At 32.1% G+C, this 17,907-nt stretch overlaps 4 protein-coding genes across 5 annotated transcripts; 2 read left to right on the top strand and 2 right to left on the bottom strand.

Annotated features, from left to right (window-relative positions):
• Positions 1–161: 161 nt before the first annotated feature.
• LOC114883237 (sphingosine kinase 2-like) lies at positions 162–11,392 on the top strand. Its single transcript, XM_029200836.2, has 7 exons — positions 162–1,266; positions 6,252–6,603; positions 7,741–8,106; positions 8,192–8,442; positions 8,556–8,651; positions 9,210–9,349; positions 9,552–11,392. Exons 1-7 carry the CDS (start codon positions 711–713, stop codon positions 9,738–9,740), a joined length of 1,950 nt encoding a protein of 649 aa, XP_029056669.1. The 5' UTR covers positions 162–710; the 3' UTR covers positions 9,741–11,392.
• A 242-nt stretch (positions 11,393–11,634) lies between these two features.
• LOC114883241 (ankyrin repeat domain-containing protein 54) lies at positions 11,635–15,611 on the bottom strand. 2 transcript variants are annotated; one of them, XM_029176010.2, is made up of 5 exons: positions 15,032–15,610; positions 14,861–14,933; positions 14,561–14,780; positions 14,429–14,444; positions 11,635–14,230 (listed from the first exon to the last, which is right to left on the bottom strand). In XM_029176010.2, the coding sequence occupies exons 1-5, from the start codon at positions 15,356–15,358 to the stop codon at positions 14,012–14,014; spliced, it is 855 nt and encodes a 284-aa protein (XP_029031843.1). In that variant the 5' UTR covers positions 15,359–15,610; the 3' UTR covers positions 11,635–14,011. The 2 variants fall into 2 exon arrangements, with proteins under 2 accessions (XP_029031843.1, XP_029056679.1); XM_029200846.2 differs by having other exon boundaries at positions 11,635–14,444; positions 15,032–15,611.
• Positions 15,612–15,780: 169 nt separating this feature from the next.
• LOC114870854 (39S ribosomal protein L52, mitochondrial) lies at positions 15,781–16,591 on the top strand. Its single transcript, XM_029176016.1, has 4 exons — positions 15,781–15,891; positions 15,998–16,067; positions 16,167–16,299; positions 16,385–16,591. The coding sequence occupies exons 1-4, from the start codon at positions 15,861–15,863 to the stop codon at positions 16,526–16,528; spliced, it is 378 nt and encodes a 125-aa protein (XP_029031849.1). The 5' UTR covers positions 15,781–15,860; the 3' UTR covers positions 16,529–16,591.
• LOC114870853 (39S ribosomal protein L13, mitochondrial) lies at positions 16,586–17,804 on the bottom strand. Its single transcript, XM_029176015.2, has 4 exons — positions 17,621–17,804; positions 17,317–17,440; positions 16,979–17,133; positions 16,586–16,907 (listed from the first exon to the last, which is right to left on the bottom strand). Exons 1-4 carry the CDS (start codon positions 17,642–17,644, stop codon positions 16,674–16,676), a joined length of 537 nt encoding a protein of 178 aa, XP_029031848.1. The 5' UTR covers positions 17,645–17,804; the 3' UTR covers positions 16,586–16,673.
• Between the last annotated feature and the right edge of the window lie 103 nt (positions 17,805–17,907).

The following is a 17,907-nucleotide window of genomic DNA, read 5'->3' as shown; positions in this document are numbered from 1 at the left end:
TTTATTAAGTTCCCAATCTTATTGAAGTAAATGAACTAATATTTTACAATTTAAAGTCTACCTACGGCAACCATCGAAACTATATTTACGGTATTAGTAGATTTTTTAAACGCAAGATAGCGTTGCTGGTGTTCCAGCAATTCGTCCATCAAGTTTCAAGTTTCCGATAAACAGTATATACCGTGACTTCGATGTGTTCGAAACAGTTTGATGCTCGATTGCGCGCAAGTACAGAAGTAACGAAGATAATGGTACAGTTTCATTTAATCATCATTTAGAATTTCATAGGTTTTTTAATTCCATCCATACAATTGAAAAAGAACTTCAATGGCGTTACACGAGTGCAATCTAAAGACCGTCCTTCCGTGAAACCTAATCTTTAAGAAGAGATAATGTTACAAGTACTTACGTTGCTCAAGTAATACACGTGCTTCGATAAATTTATGTGCAACGAACTGTACGAAAAAATGAAAGAAAAATGTATAAATAATTAAAGTAAAGAATAAGCGAATATTAAGCTTTTAAGTGATCAGAATCCGGTTGTCTTTTGTACATGAAATCTTTCAAAGGTAATCATTATCTGCATCAGGGACAAGAGAAGGAAGCTTACATATAAGGAAAGAGAGATGTTTGTGTACTATGTGCCTTTAATACCATGATAATGATCTGTCTATGGTACAAACGTCAGTGTAATTCATGTTTCTTATCGAATGAAAAGCAATCATCAGCGTGTCATGGAGGACGGTGGTCAAGTGCATTCTATCACTCTTCTCGAAGAAACCTTTTACGTTACGTCCAAAAAGAACACTTATTACAAGGTGAGATTGACCGAAAAGGGTCTCAGCTTAGAGAAAGACAATAATGGTGCGACTAAGGTTGAAACGATCGTTCTAAACGACATAATAGGATGCAGATGTATGCGTTCGAAACGTAAAAGCGCGGGAAGCTGTGTTTGTGGCCCAGGTACTTCGAGGTCGCAATTCAAGCTGGTCGAATCTGCTGAAGCTTTTCAATGTTACGACGAGTTCGACACCTCGGCCTATTTGTATATTTATGCATACAAGTTGAAAAAAGCACGGATGAAAGGTATCAAGAGACGCGAAAGAACGACAATCACACTAAGGTTTCGAAGCTTCGACAAGTACGAGGATAATCTGCGGGAGGCTAGCAGGTGGCGATTAGCTATTAAATGTCTCATTGCTGGCGTGCCCGTGCCGAAAAGCTTTATGAGCCCCAGTCACGAGAATCTCGAGTCCTTGATCAATGGTAAGTCCAAGATTTTTCACCGTTAATAAAATCGCACGGTAATATGACAAATTGTACAATTATCGATCGGTTTTTTTTAATTCACTGCAATGAGGCGAATTCGTAGATAACATAGACAATAATATTCAATAATCTATGCTGGCTGTTACGAAATAAATAATACATGAAAACGTTCGTTACAATTCTTTTTTCTGAATTTATTAAAGGTTAATGAATGCTTAGGTCATATTATATCAATAACCAAAGATTAATTGAAAAATATTGTTTATTAAAAGCAATAAGAAAGGTTTATAAATTTTAAGTGAAATCAAGTTGTAAATTACGTTCATATTTTTTTTTTCTTTTCAAAATATAGTTGCATGGTACTAACATAGATCCACATTAGAAGCTAAAATACTTTCTATTACATACCTTGCATATGCAGGCCAGGTGCCAACATGTTCTTGTTCAAGTAGGCTTAAGTAAATATGCTATGTATTTTTTGTTTAAAGTGTTTATCTATTTTTTTTTTTTTACGTAATACTTCCTTCTTACATTATTTCCATAATTACATAAATCTTATGCAGTTGCCTTCGTGATTTCTATTTATAAATTTTTACTTCTCAGTTTCAATTTCTAATTGAATGTTCTAAAATTTTGTTCAAGTTTGTCTTTCATTTAATTTTATAATTATGCGAAAAATGGTATTATTACAAAGTTTTATCTTATCACATATTTTCACGTAGGACGGTTATCAGTTTCAATGACGACGGATAATCATGGCGTAAACCTCTAAACATCAAATGCATTTTGATATTTGCATTTTGAAACGTGGGAAATATATATAGAATAACATGTTATATTTTAACAGGTGCATAGATTCATCCGCTGTTCGAGTTTCTGCGGCACATTGCGCGTTTAAGAAGAGCGGAAAAATCATTATTCTTTCGGTAGGACAATTATTGCGAAACTTGCAAGCGTTTCAAACTTTCTTGCTCTTAAACCCTTCGTTTCTTTTGCAACTTTTCTAATCAGACGCGACGATTCATTTGCAAGGATTTTAAATTGCCTTTCTTGATCAAATTCTCTCAGCTTATTCTATGATTAGAAATGAAAATAAAATAAAATTGTACAACATAAAATGACGAGCCAACTGTTTCTTTATCTATATGTTCATGCTCGTGGAATATAAACGTCGATGATATAGAAATATTGATAATCGTACAAAATGCAAGGTAAATTTGATGTTGTGTCAGTAATTTGATGTGAACGAGCAATGGGTTATTTTTAGATCTTAACCGATGATTAATCCTTGGTTTTCCTATGTTTGCAAAAGTGAACGATAAAACACCTGAAGATAATTTGTATTTTTAAAAGCAGAGCCAGATTTTAGCACACAATATTTGTGTTATTATTCTAAACTGTGGGCGTACTGAAAATTTTTTATTTGCTGTATAATTAAAATATTTGTCGACTTCTGATGAAAGTAGCATAAAATTTCAAGAGCAGCGGTGTAAGAGTTTCTCTTCATTAAAATAAGTAAATAAGAATTACATAATTTTTCTGATACGAATCCGGTTGTGCATGTTTTAACGATTCGAAACGCGATGTTATTCATCCGAAAAGAATTTTTTTACCCCATGTCCCGAAGTTTCAAAATGCTTTTTTATTGCTGCAAAGAATTTGTGAATCAAATATTGAACTTGAAATATTTTTACTGACGGTCCTTCTGTTACGTATAATCCCAAATTGTATATTCATGAAATTCATGAAGTGAACGCGAACCGTGGTATTCTGAGAATGGTTGTTTTTTAATAATTACAGCGGCATTGTTCGTGCCTGGCTATTGCAATCATTGTTGTGCGTTCTGGTGCATAAACGCTCATTTTCAATTGCATAACGCAATCAAGGACTCGTGTAATCGCGGTTAGAGCAATGAAATTCAGTAATTAAGATGACTTTTCATATTTTCCAACAGAAAAATTACATTTTAAAAGCAATTTCCAGTCACTTTTTTATTCAATATTAAATATTGCTCATTTTATTATTCTTTGTTAGGAAAATTGAGTTCGACGAAAGTTTAGATTTGCGACAGAGATTTATTAACTCGTAAGAGCTCTTATTATTCAGGCTTTCGAAGGTAACCGATTCCAAGATTTTGTTGCACCGCTGCCAAATCTTTGTCTCTTTAATAACACCGACAACCTGTGGAACAGTGAGAAATTACAAAGCTAATTCATTGATTCCTTAGTGATCGAAAGAATTCGAGTAAATTTCTCCATCCGTGTATCAGAATTTTCGAATAGAAAAGAATTTCAAACCTAGATAAGTACTTTAGACTTAAAAACGTGGGAGCTAAAAATTTAAAAAACAAATACCGAAAGTTAAGCATCTTGAACCTGAACCTTCGAATAGTTCTGTCTACAATAGACTTATTATTATAAAATTGACGGTAGTACAATGATGGTATCATTATATTAACGTCTGTAGTACACGTGCCTGTTATTCACGTGCACGGATTATGTAGACGATCATAGCAAAAAGGAAATATTTTCATATCATTTGCAATAATAAATTACTTGACGATTTTTTACGCTATTAGTTCTGACTAAGGCGGAATGCATTTTCTTAGAAATAAGTTTAACACTGACGTTAATACCGATACGATAAAAAGATAACCTTTGTAAATTATGGAAAATTATTTCTGCTAATTGTTATCGTGGAAAATGATTATGCAGCATACGTAAGTGATTTGTAAAACTACTAATGGCTAGTTAGAACTACAGCAGTAAATGATAAAATGTTGCTATTTAGTATTGCAGAAATTTTGATAAGGTTTTGAAATGATACTACACTTGTATTTTATTCAAATTATAGGTAAAGAGTGTTTAGGGTAGTGTTTCCCAACGTGGAGCCCACGCCCCAAAGGGGGGCAATTTGATTGTTAAGGGGGGTAATTCGAAAATGGACTCGTCCAGAGTTTAAGTTAACCGTATGGCGACTCTCACTCGCACTCGAGCTGGGTAAACGTCCATAATTACTGATAATTAAAATAATATAGAAAAATCTTTCATTAAAATTATTTCCTACTTAAATTTCTGTTCTCCGTTATATGTTTTGAAAATATACTTACTGTGTTTCCTCAACAATTTTCTAGTGATTTCTTTGTGAAACCTATCATTTAAGTTTCTTCAGTGAACAATTCAATTTTTGGATATTAAAAATTATGTTTACGTTACATAGGGTGTATAAGAATTTTAGAAAGGCTTCAGTTGGGCATGGCACAAAAATGGTTGGGAAACACTGGTTTAGGGTATAACCAGCTTAAAGATGAAGTGCCAATGAGCGAAGCTGTGGTATAGTTTTCTAATGGTACAGACAAAAAAAACTAACCTAACCTAACCTTATTTTTCTTTTTACCCCTTCTCGGCGAAATCAGCCGGCACCACGCGAAGGTGTAGATTTCCTAGTGTTGGATTTGCTCCCTTAACTCGAAGCTCCACCCACTAACAACGTCTGCCCATTTTCCGCCCAACCCTTATCATTTTACGCGATTTTCTATATTTTGGCACGTTGACACTTTATATTTTCGACACCCCTAACCTAACCCACATATATATATATGTATACAAAGTTTAAACACAATAGGGGTGTGGTACCATTCCCGAGATAAGCCGAAATTTTATAGTAGTCAATCCAGTTTCTTCTTTTTAACCCATTAGCTGCTACGATCTCCATTTGGGGATTTTGGAATTTTACGTACACCACTCGGCGCCAAAAATATGCATATATATAACTTATCCGGCTAAAAATTTCAAAAAAAAATTTGGCAGTTAATGGGTTAATTATCTGTGACTCTAGAAGATGAATAAAAATGTTGCTATCTTCCCTTGCATTCCTTTTCATATCTTTTTTCCTATTCTTAAATTTTTATTTACGACCTGATTAAAGGTATCGACGCGAATCGAATGTGCCAAATCGCGCGTACGTAGGACGCAGAAGAGGGAAGAACAATTGGGTCGCGTCTTCGCGTCGCCAAAAGTACATATTTCGGGATTTTTCTGAAAACGAGCATCGCGTATGGCTGTTGGCCAAATGAATTCAGACCGACCTACATAAAATTTCTAATTACATCTCATTAAGCTCTTTGTGTCATAAGATTACTCTTTCGAAGTATTTCTTTTCATTGATTGTTCGAGGGAAACGTTTATCCATTGTCCCTGCGTGGTATTGTTCCACGTTCAATTGCAGGCAGTTCAATTATTTAGAACGTAGGTGAATTGAAACAGTAAAATACGATTTAAATGGACAATGAAAATATTATTCGATGGCTTAAATTAATTCGGTATGGAAAAGAAAAAAAAATGTTGTTCCACTCATTCCGAAAGATTTCTCTTTGCTTTGATACCTTATTACCAATCCGGTTTACCTATACTTTCACTAGTTACGTTTTACGATACATAACTGTTAGTTTACGTAAATGCGAGTGGAGCCTGTTCGAACTGTTTGCTTGAAAAATAGTTTCGTTCGAAAGTCATCTAAGTACCTTATTCTCTCTTCTTAAGTAATATACACGCAACTCGAAAGAACGTTTGATAATTATCTTGTGACATAAAAGGGTCAACGTTCCGAATAATTTCACAATCTGTTAAAAGAAAATTTAGATTTCGTTCAGCGTGCAAAATACACCCAATTAAAGGAATACTAAATTTTACACAGGACCAGAAGCAATGAAAATCAGAATTATTATCGGGAAATAATAATTTCCATGAAAGTGAAACTCGAATCGTATCGAACCGTCGAAGCACAAATTATTCGTGTTAATCAAACGCGGTCGTAACTGCAGAGAGAAATCTCTGCAACAGGGGTTGCTGCAACGATTGCAATGTCCCGCTGTTCATAAAGCTGCGTTACATGTCACGTAATCATCGAGAGGATTCTCTCTGCTCTGAAAAGTTCATTCGAATCAAACCAGCTGTACAAACGCAATTCAAACCATGTTTCAGCATGCCCGGGGGAACAAAAGAAGATACTGGTGTTGCTGAACCCGAAATCTGGACCGGGAAGGGGTCGCGAGACGTTTCAGAAAAGGATTCATCCGATTTTGTCGGAAGCCGAGAGACCGTACGAGGTGCACATCACGAAATGTCCCAATTACGCCCGTGAATTCGTGCGGACGAGGGACATTTATCAATGGAGCGGTTTGCTGATGGTCGGGGGTGACGGTATCGTGTTCGAGGTGGTGAATGGACTCTTTCAAAGGACAGACTGGGAAAGGGCTCTCAAAGAATTGCCTCTCGGCGTGATACCCTGCGGTTCCGGCAATGGCTTAGCAAAATCCATCGCGTACGCTAAACAGTAAGTTCGTTTTATTGAGACTATCTCAACCGTGATTTATTTCACCCCCGTCTTTATCGTCCTGCGGAAGTCGTTTCGGTCTTGGACTATTACAGAAGATTTATTTGCTACTACCGAGTAAGAGAATCATTTTTCTTGGTTGAAATCGTCGATGTAACTAGGTAGGGACTAGGGTGAACCTTGTCCTTTAAAAATGTAGATTCACCCTCTCATCATTTCAGCAGGGAAACCTGCTTTAAAATTAATTCTGAAAGATACAAAAGTATCGAGCTTATGGGAAGTATCTCATGAGCCTAAAAGCAGTATCTACAGTTCAACATATCAAAGTCTACCCCGATATTGGTTCATTGTATCGAATATTGTTACAGTGCAAAAGGTTAATTATACGAATATGTGCGGCGTTACATTGCTTAACAATCATCACTGTTTACAATTTATCCTGTACATTGGTGTAGAAAGCGTTCTTCGAATACAAATTAAACTTATGGATTGCGGTTGAAGTAACAACTTCATTTCCGGAAAGGAGTAAGAAAAAAAAAAGGATTCTGACATTCAAGATCTTAGAATAAGATTCTATTGTAACTCATGACTCAAAGAGTATGTTATTTCAATGCCTCAGTAATACAGGAAAAACTTTGTCTTGTTCGTGAAACTAAAGAATTTCCTGGTCTAATATATCAATGTTCACGTATTTTGATATTGAACAATTAATGGTACTTAAAATATCTCTGTTATCGCATAATTAAAAGCTTATCAAATTATAGATAAAACAGCGACAACAATGAACAAAAGTTTACACGAAGAATTTTGTACATTGATACTGATTAAAACAATGGAGGTATTGAATTAGTAGATATGGATAGACATCAATATAATAAAATTAATCACAATCTATCTATAAAGAAAAATGACATTTCTTTGAAATAAGAAATAAGTATCAGACATGGGTTACTAATCAGATCATATATTGCATACCATATGACAAAGCAAACGGAACGCATTAAGACCAAGTGGTGCATAGGGTGACAATGAATGATTCTTTAATGCAATAGCGTAGGCAGTTGAAAATATTAACTCTTGATATTTCGAGTGTTTCCTTCTCGAATGCAAAAATTGATAAAAATAACATTGTTTCAGAGAACCATACGACTACAATCCGCTTTTAATTAGCGCCCTATCCGTGGTGAAGTTCAAGAAAGCGCGAATGGATCTGGTGCGTGTGGAGACCAGGAATCAAATACTATTTTCGTTTCTATCGGTCGGCTGGGGTCTGTTGGCTGACATTGACATTGAAAGTGAACGTTTAAGAGCGATCGGTGGTCAGAGATTCACCGTTTGGACTATCGCTCGGCTGATAGGATTAAGAACGTACAAAGGCAAAGTATCTTATTTGCCTTGTGATAAGGTACCATCTGTTGAGAATTTAGGTAACGGTAAGGCCTACGAATACGCGAAGGAATCGCAGATATCACACTCCAGGAGCTGCGATGATGATTTGGACCGGTAACTTGTTAATTTTTACATTTACTAAAAATAAACTAGCCAAACTTAATAGATGTTCACCGTCAATGGTTTCGTAATTGTTCAGTTACAGCAAAATTAGTGAATCGAAGAGTTTTCATGACGCTCTAGATGGGAATCCAACTATTCTGAACGACTCGTTCGATGGCTACGATGATAACGAGATAATAAGCGAAAGTCTTACTCTGGAGACAGAAACAGAGAGAAGACAGAGGCTGGATAGCTTCTATTCTGCGACCTCTGCGAGGTCAACTTACTTTAGTACAGGTTCAGTTTCTAGTTATCACAGCATCGATGAGCCCGATAACGGGGAAGTTGGTAAGCTTTTTGTCTTAATAAAATAGAATTGATTTGTTCTTCGGTGAGGATTTTTTACTTTTATCTTTGAAACCGGTATTTCTGCTTAAAGTCATAATTTCTATGTAATTAAGATGTAGAAAACAACAGCAATCAAGTTATGTATGGGCCATCGTCCAGGCTGCCTGCTCTAACTTCGGAAGTATCGAGTTCATGGACGCAGATTCAGGGTAAGAAACAGTACATGTATTATTTGCAATAATAGCGTTTAACGTGTGTACGTAGACCATAACTATGATATAAAACAAAAGAAAAGTAAGCCAGGTTATTGCTTAACTGTACGCATCTCGTGCATTCTTACATATTAATTCGAAGCCTTATTCATTCACAACACTCTAAGTACAGTGTCTCTACCACATTTGCTTTCTGTTTAAAAACACATCCAGCTGCAAGGACAGAATGTTGCTGCAAGTAGCTCTACTTGCCATGACCCGTATTTGTTCATAACACACAACCATATAAGTACATGTCAGCATAAAAGCAGAAACTTTTGTTTGCAAGATACAAAGAGACTTAGCAAACAAACGTAATGAATATCGTTATGCAATGTATAACGATGTTTTTATGTTATCCTACCAACAGGTGTTGCTCTTTGTAAATTGAAGGTTTATCAGTATGTGTTTGAAATCGTTTCCAAATGATATATTGTAATTTTCAAAGCTTTTTCTCTATTTTATATATCATCAATTTACATGAATTTGTAGATGCGGATATATTTCAAATTTCAGGAGAGTTTGTGATGGTTCACGCGGCATATCAGTCACACTTGGGCCAAGATTATTTCTTCGCACCCCGTGCCAAATTGGCGGATGGTATTATTTGGCTGGTAATAGTAAAAGCTGGAATCACTCGAGCCAATTTACTCCAGGTAAATAGTCCAATTAGGAATACTATCACCCTGGCGTTTTAATTTATTGTCGGCTAAGTATGATATGGAAATGAAAAGCGAATTAATTTATTGTTTGACGTTGATGAAGTGTTTTACACTTTGTGGTTCATCTGTTTAGATTAATGATAATCGATTTAATTTATGGTAAATTGATATGTAATTGATTTGTTGTCTCTATTAGTTCCTGTTGGGTTTAAGTAATGGTACCCACTTAACACGATCTGGTATCGAAATGATTCCCGTGAGGGCGTTTCGAATAGAACCAGAGGAAGGCGTACACGGTCACATAACAGTGGATGGAGAACTGGTAGACTACGGGCCTGTACAGGCTGAAATATTTCCGTCTTTAGCAACAGTGATGTCGCAATGATATAAATTAGTGTTTAGCTTCATAAGGTCTTAGCTATGGAATCAAATGGTACAATCCTAGAACCTAAAGTTCAATGATATATGTATATGGTAGCATGGTCCTGGTGACAATACTGTATTTAGATACACAGATTCTTAATCGCGATCGATATGATTTCATTGAGAATCGTGATAGATGTACATTCTAGACTGTAAGTATAAATTAAAAATCATTCCACGAATGTATTCGAGTACATGTAATTTCATGAAATCAGCTTAGGCTATAGTTTGTACAAACTCAGCCGTTTAGAGTTTTACAATCCGCACAGAGTGATTCGACCGCAGAATTTACAATTTTATTGGTCCATTGTACGTAGAGAAATTAAAGGAGAAGAAAGTCTGCAAATTTTGCTTTATAAGGTATAGGAATTTTGTAAATAAATATCAGAAGTGATTGCATTGGTAGATTTACAATTGCATTCCGTATTTATTTTTCTCAATCTAATTCCTTTTTTTTTTTCAATTAAAAATTGGATAATTAGATTTATGCTACCATTTAAAATGTTATATCTTAAAAAAGGAAATATCAGTTTTGAGGCACTTAATGTGCCTGCTTCAAATGCTACATCGTTGGTTAACTAATGATTGTTAATTACACTCGTTGGTTTTAGCTGTATCTTTTTGGATTGTTTCTTATATGACGCACAATAGTATAACTGTAACAATTCCACAGGCTTCTTATTAATTAATAAGTATTATTGTTAAGTTTGATAGCATAATTATCAAATTTTATTCTACCCGAGGGTTAAATGCATTTTCTTCCAAATTATTTACCAAAATCAATATGATTATAATTTGCGTACCATATAAGCTGAGGATTAAATATATTTTCTTCTCATTATTTACCAAAACAACATAGAAATTATTACGTATCAGTGATATAGCACATATATTTTATTAAACCCTTTTCAGTTGGAGTTAAGTATCTGAGTCTGAGTCAATTAGTTGAAGATATAGTAAAATAATTTTCATATAAAATTAATAACCGCTTGACTAGGGAACCAATGAAAAGGGTTGATCTTGATAGTGCTCAAATTTTGTATATTTAATTAGGTGCATTTATGATTAAAAAGGATCGATTGTTTCGGTACAAATTACGATGTATTTTTTGTCCTTACATATCACGCTCATCAAAATGATTTGAAAATTATTAATGTTGTGTATAAATTTTACTGTTTATAGTTAGGCCATTGTAAATCTGTGCCAAGGAATGTATAAAGATGAATAAAATGAATAAGAAATAAGTAGGATATTCAGGAATTCTTGACTAGCAAGAATTTTTCGTGTCAAAACTATTAAACTGTGAGATACTTTTTTCAAAAGATTCCGTAAAATATCCACAACGATCTTATATAGCTTTTCTTTTGTTTAAAAAAACAAATTACAAATCATGATTTAAAAAGCGCTGACTCTTTGGAAGATTGTTCGAATAAACGTTACATTGTCGCTCAAAGTAACAAAATTATTTGTCATCGATAAGATTGATATGTATAATACTAATTTTTGTTATTTCGTTGTACTTCAACGGAACGATCGTTAATGTTTTTGAGACTAATGATAAGTTATTTAGTATAGTAGTGATTATAGGTGATGAATAAATTTCTTTATATAAAACCATAAGTTATTTCTGCACCTGAAAATTGTTAAATTATAGCTGTCAATCAATCTTGTGGATTTAATTACTTATCGTAATTAAAAATCACTTGCTTATATTATTACCGAATGCTTTAAATGCACTAACAAATAAAGAACATAATTTTGTAGATAAATTTTTTATGGTATTATTCTGATTTAAAAAAGAGGTTAAATTTGAAATTTTTATACATGAATATTGCAAAAAGAAAATAAGTACAATATTTCAGTTCATTATTTATTGACTGCATATCAGTACAAGAGAAATCACATCATTTATTATGATCTAATTAACTGAATAAACCCTCGTTTACTTATAAACAACAATGGATACAATTGTAAAAAATGAAAAAAAAAACATCTCACGTATACGCTTGATTATATGAAGGAACTTATATCATTGTAAGTTCCTATAAAGCAAAATAATTTTTTTTGATTTTCTAATTAAGTACCGTTTACCGGATGAATCATTTATATACAGTTCGTATAAAGTAATTACATTAATTATTTACACGCTCATATGTAGTTAGATAATACAAAGATGATCATTTACATTTACTAGATCTGTTCATAGAAATATCGCGATCATAAATTTTATTTCTATGTACTATACCTAATAAAACATAGTATCTAACATAACTACTTCATTCTCAAAAATAAATTTGAAACGTTACATTGACCCACACATTGTTTTTTATACTACATTCAATAAAATTGGCTTGTTATATCAATTTTAACTATTATTTTATCAGTTATATATTATAAAATAATAGCAATTGACAGACAAGCAGTTTTGAAAAAATCATGTCTAGTCCTAATTGTATTACTTAATTGTATAATAATACTTTGAACACCTATGCATTATAGATTGCATTATATGAATTATATTTATATTTAATAATATACAGTTCAACAAATGATATGTTTACCATGTAAACGTTTGACAGTTTTTAATTTCATATGATCATTTATTTCATAATTTGCACATATATCTAACATTGTTTTAGAAATATCATTATGGCTGCAAACAGAGTGACAGAATATGGATGATAATGAAGTAATGGCAATATTTAAAATGTTTAACTTTTAAAATTAACAATAAGTTTCATTAGAATATATGATTTTGTTTAAAACAAATTAATAAGTATCACATAAACCATTTTGATAGAGACACTTCTATTAAAATTTTACGTTTATGGGTACGATATTTTCATTATGAAGAATGCTTCACACATAGCGTTACAATACCTTTTATAAACACATTAAGAAATACGTTTATCAACGCTTAACAGTTGCATAACATTATACAAAGAAATATAATGCATTTGTAAAAACTTGGGATAGAACTGTAAGTGACAAGAACACCTTGTAGCCTATTTTGAAAGTTTACCAGTCTTGTAGCTATGAAAATTTGAAAAAAACTTAAAAAAAGGATTCAGATCTTAAAAAGAATCGTAATATACACAACAAAACTGAAATAGTAAATATACATATAAATTACTAAAATAATAGCAGATTAAAATAGAATATTAAAGAAATGTATAAACTTATAAAAAAAATGAATAAGCATATACACACTGTAAACAATAATAAACGAGATAATTATATTTTTGGTTTTAATACTCTCTTTGCAGCTTGCTGAATTTACCAAACACAATCTAAAACATCATCTTTTTCATTCGATCTTTGAAAAGTGATGCTGTGGAAATTAAAAATTAGTTGTTCTATAGTTGCTTAAATATATTAAATTGAAGCGATTCTTTAAATGAGCAAGAATACTTATAACAATTGTAGAAGAAAAAAAATTATCAATTTATATATGGGTATAAAGTAAAACATGTAATTAAAACTTGCAAAAATGTTATGTACCATTCTTTAAACCTACACCATATGAAAACGTTTGTATTTAAAAAGTTATTATATACTATGAATTTTATATCAAATAGAACTTGCATATGTATATAAATATAACTAACTTGAAGCAGTGATTGCTGAGAAGACAAAGAGAAACAGAAGTTAAAGGCCGAAGTGGAATCGTGAAATATTATACTTCTGGCTTGTTATCCTAAAATTGAGCTGTTATCTAATCCATAGGGACATTAGTAATAAACGTCTTTATAATTAAAGACCTCTAATTGTATAATTTATGATACATACATAGTATCAAGCTAATAACAACAAATAAGCAAATCGTTCATTGAAAATAATATTTTAGTAATAAAGAAAGCAAAGTTTGTTGAAATCATTTCAATCAAACAAAAAAAGGATGTAAAAATATCTGATGTGTCATTAATGTATAAATAACAACATCCTATATAATAATAGTCACACTCTAATTCGATATACCTAAATGTATCGATGTAACGATCGTTTAAATGAACTGTAATTCTGTCTCATTTTGTACATTAAAAATTTATCATTATCTCACGCGGGAATATTTATTAAAAAAGATTTTTATCGTGACGCATCGATTAACTACAAAAAATGTATTTGTTACGATATGATTGTAAATTTAACATATGCTGTTGACCTTCTCTTCAATTTTGTATCATTTCTAATTATGAATGTTAACCAAAATCGACTGTTAATGCAAATGGATAATTACTGAGTTATAGAAAGAGCATCTAAATTAGCCAACAGATCTTTGACATCGTCTTGAATTTGATCAGATGGATTGGATAAAGATAAACGCGAGCAAAAAGTGCTTAAGGTATCCATCTTTTTGTGAGTATCTTTTTGTTTCCGTAAACATGCCAACAGCATGCTCTTTACATTCTGCACTTCTTCTCTGGTTCTCTGCATATTCTCTCCCTTACAGTTCTGTAACAATTTCAATTTTGTCTGTGCTAATTGTAAGGGATTGTAACTTTCCTGATCCAAAGATAATAAATCCGTCCCCGCATTTAACAAAAGCGTAACCACCGATATTTTACCAGTCACAGCGGCTAAGTGCAATGGAGTGTTACCTACACAATCGCGACGATTAGGATCCGCGCCATGTTCTAGTAATAAACTTACCATTTCTGTGTAACCCCTGCAAAATTTCATTTGTTACATATATTAAATCAAATTAATATTAAATAACAGCATCCAGGATTCTACTGCTAAATAATATAAATTTAACTAAAAATTAAAAATTATTGAACTTGCCTGCAAGATGCAAGATGAAGAGGAGTTCGTCCTTGTTCATCATGATTATTAGGTGATACACCACTAATTAACAGTTGTCTCATCATTATAGTATTGTTTGTGGCTGCTGCAACTCTCATTTTACGTTCAATAAAAGGTGCTTGAGAGTAACTCCAAGAAACAGGATGATGATATCTGTGTGATGTATGCACAGATTTCATTTTTTTATAATAAATACCTCCTTTAAAAATAAAAACAACAGAAATATTATTATACAAGATTAATTATATTGGAAAACAAAATTATGTAAAATTAACTTACTTCTTCTGAATATTGTCATGTAAGGTGATGGCCTGGCAGAATTATATATGCAAGGAAATTTAATTTCTGGAACCTGTAACATGATTTATAGTACTTAGAAAATAATAAATTGAAATATGAAAGTATAAACAAAAATACTGTTCATAAAAAGACTATAAAAAAGATACGTACGTTGGAGGATAGAACGATTGGTCCCGAACTACTTGTCGGCGTAGAATTCTCAATTTCTTCAGGATATTTGTAATTTTCATTTATAGAACCTAAAGATGAAAGTGGTAAACGTACGCCTGGCCAACAAACCAACCAATCCGATCCAATTTCAATACGAAGATTTTCTGGTTTAGTTGTGCGAATATCATTTTGAGTGCTGCTTATTGTTGCAACAGCTGAACTGACTGGACTGGTGTTGATTTCATCTGTCAACATATCTTCATTTTGAGCAAACGAACTATCGTCCGAATTGTTACTGGTTTCAATTCCTGAGTCCACGGATGTCATTTTAGATTTAAACGTGCACCGACGTTTTAGAAATAAGACGTTCCACTTCTCAAACTCAACTTATACCACGTACTTACGTACCATGATTGTCTGTACGAAAATAATAACAGATTTGAAGTTTGCCACTAATCAAAGTTACTTCTTTGTCACCACCTTTGTCTTTAAATTCCTTTAGCTCACTGCAATACAAATACATATATATAAACTGATTATGTTCTTTAAATAATTATTATTAAAATATAATTATTATGTTTTTGTTTATTTCTATAGTCCCTATTATGAGAGAATGCATAGTATCTAAATACCAAAATGGACTTTCCGAGGGAAAATAGCAATATAGGGGAAGTTGGAATTCTCAAAGTTAGTTCCAAGACTGACATAAATATTGCATATCTAAGTTTCTTATCTATGTGCCAATATATATTTCATGATTTATGTGTTTATATACATACCAAATTTATAACCCAGATTATGTTTTAGTTAACTTTTAAAACCTGAAAGAATGATAATGTTTCGTGTTAATCATTGTACATGTTAGTAGACAAATATTATTTTTCAGTTTCGACCAGTGTTGAAACTATTCCTTCATAGCACAACAGTAAAACAAACTTGTAAAAAATTGATTATTTAATATTTCAGATCTTGTTACCTCTGTTAGTAGATTTCACACATCTACTACAACACATTTAAATCAGGGTTGGAGAAACGCGTAAGATTAAATTTTACAATATACAATACATAATTAAACATACGGTAAATTAAACACACTGTAAATTACATGAAAAAATTTATGTTATTATGATTACAGCAAAAAATTTGTACGGAACCCTAATACAGCTGGGCCACTACTTACTTTACAAGATTACTCATTTAAAGATAATAAACCTACTCCTTATGGTGCGAACCAACTAAAACGTATGCAAAGACATCAACAATATGCGGTATATTTGTTTAAATGAATTTGTATTTATAATATTTATAATATTTACAGTAAAATAATAAAACTATAACTTTTATCAATTTCAGAAAAAAATTATCCAACTAGTTAGTGAAGTTGATTATGCAGTTGAACGACATGCTAAGTTATTAAAAGAAAAAGAGGAACAAAAACAACAAATTCTGGATAGCAAATTAAAACCTAAAGGACAGCAATTAATTACAAGTGAATAATGTTTCTAAACTTACTTTATGTATATGTAAGCACATGTAAATAATAAAATTATTGTATTTTAATTTCGTTTTATTACTACTTATGTATGATACAAATTACAAATGGGAAAATAATTAATGTAATGATCTATTTACAATTATTGTTTTATCGAAGTTGATAATCAACTGGATATTTTATAAGTTGTGGAATCGTTTCTTTTTCTTCTGGTAAAATTTCATGTAATCTACTTGGAACTGGTTTTAATTGTTTGATCTGATTAGTAACATTTTTTAGCATATCTTCAGGTACATTTTCATCAGGGAAAATATGTAGCCTTTGCATAGTGTGTCTTCTTTGCAAATTTCCAGTCATTGAAGAATAAATTGCCTTCTTTAATATCTGTAATGTAAATACAATGCTTCTTGTAATTTTTGTACAAAATTACTTATTAATCATTTCATACTGCTTACCATGGTGGGATCTTTACTATGTAATTCCCATGCTAATGTCCAGGTTGCACCTCCAATATACCCAGTATGATGATAATAGACACGTTTTTGCCACTCATCTCCACGTAATGCAATGTCCTTACTATTTACAACTATTACATGGTCACCACAATCATCTAAAAATTATTAAATGTAATCATATTAATCAGGAGAAAATGCTGTATGAAAATCAATTTTTCTTTTATATTATTATGAAGACCAGATTCTGTTTTTCTTTTAATTGAAACTATGTATTTTTTTATATGACTTCATAATGAACCATGCTTAACCAACTTTCTTGTGTGATTAATTATCCTTACTAGTTGGATGATATATGGGTTTATATAGTCCCATGAGATAATGTTTTATCCTATGGGCACTTTTAAAAGGATCTTGCCAAGTCGCATCAAAGATGTGCCAAATACGTGCAAACGTACCCCAATGCTACACATAAAGTATAATAAAAAATGTACTGTGTCATTTTAATATTAAAGTAATATTTATAAAGTAAAATAAACTGCAATATTTATGAAATTAAATATCTTGTAAGATGAAAAGGTACATCTAAACAAAAATCTATCAATAGAAAGGCAAGGAATATAAGTTTATTTATAAAAGGAATACCTGTCCTCTACGAACAAGAGACATTATGATCACAATAAAAATTTAATATTAATGCAAAAATAATGTCAAAATTTCTAGACTGTGTTATACATTATATGTACTTATATCATATGCTTTTAGGTTAAGTTCAATGTTGAATTATGAGCCTATGCATATAGGAACATATTTGTTGGCTTCCCTGGGATAATAATGATGCAAGGAGAATAACTTCTGCCTGCAAAGTTCCTAGGCATGATAGTTACCCATTGGTTATTATTTGACCATTGAGCATTATTTTACATGCTTAT

The sequence above is a fragment of the Osmia bicornis genome, chromosome 1 (genome assembly GCF_907164935.1).
Source record: "Osmia bicornis bicornis chromosome 1, iOsmBic2.1, whole genome shotgun sequence".
NCBI lineage: Eukaryota > Metazoa > Arthropoda > Insecta > Hymenoptera > Megachilidae > Osmia > Osmia bicornis.
The sequence above is the reverse complement of the archived record's forward strand: the minus strand, read 5'-3'. Positions and strand labels throughout refer to the sequence as shown.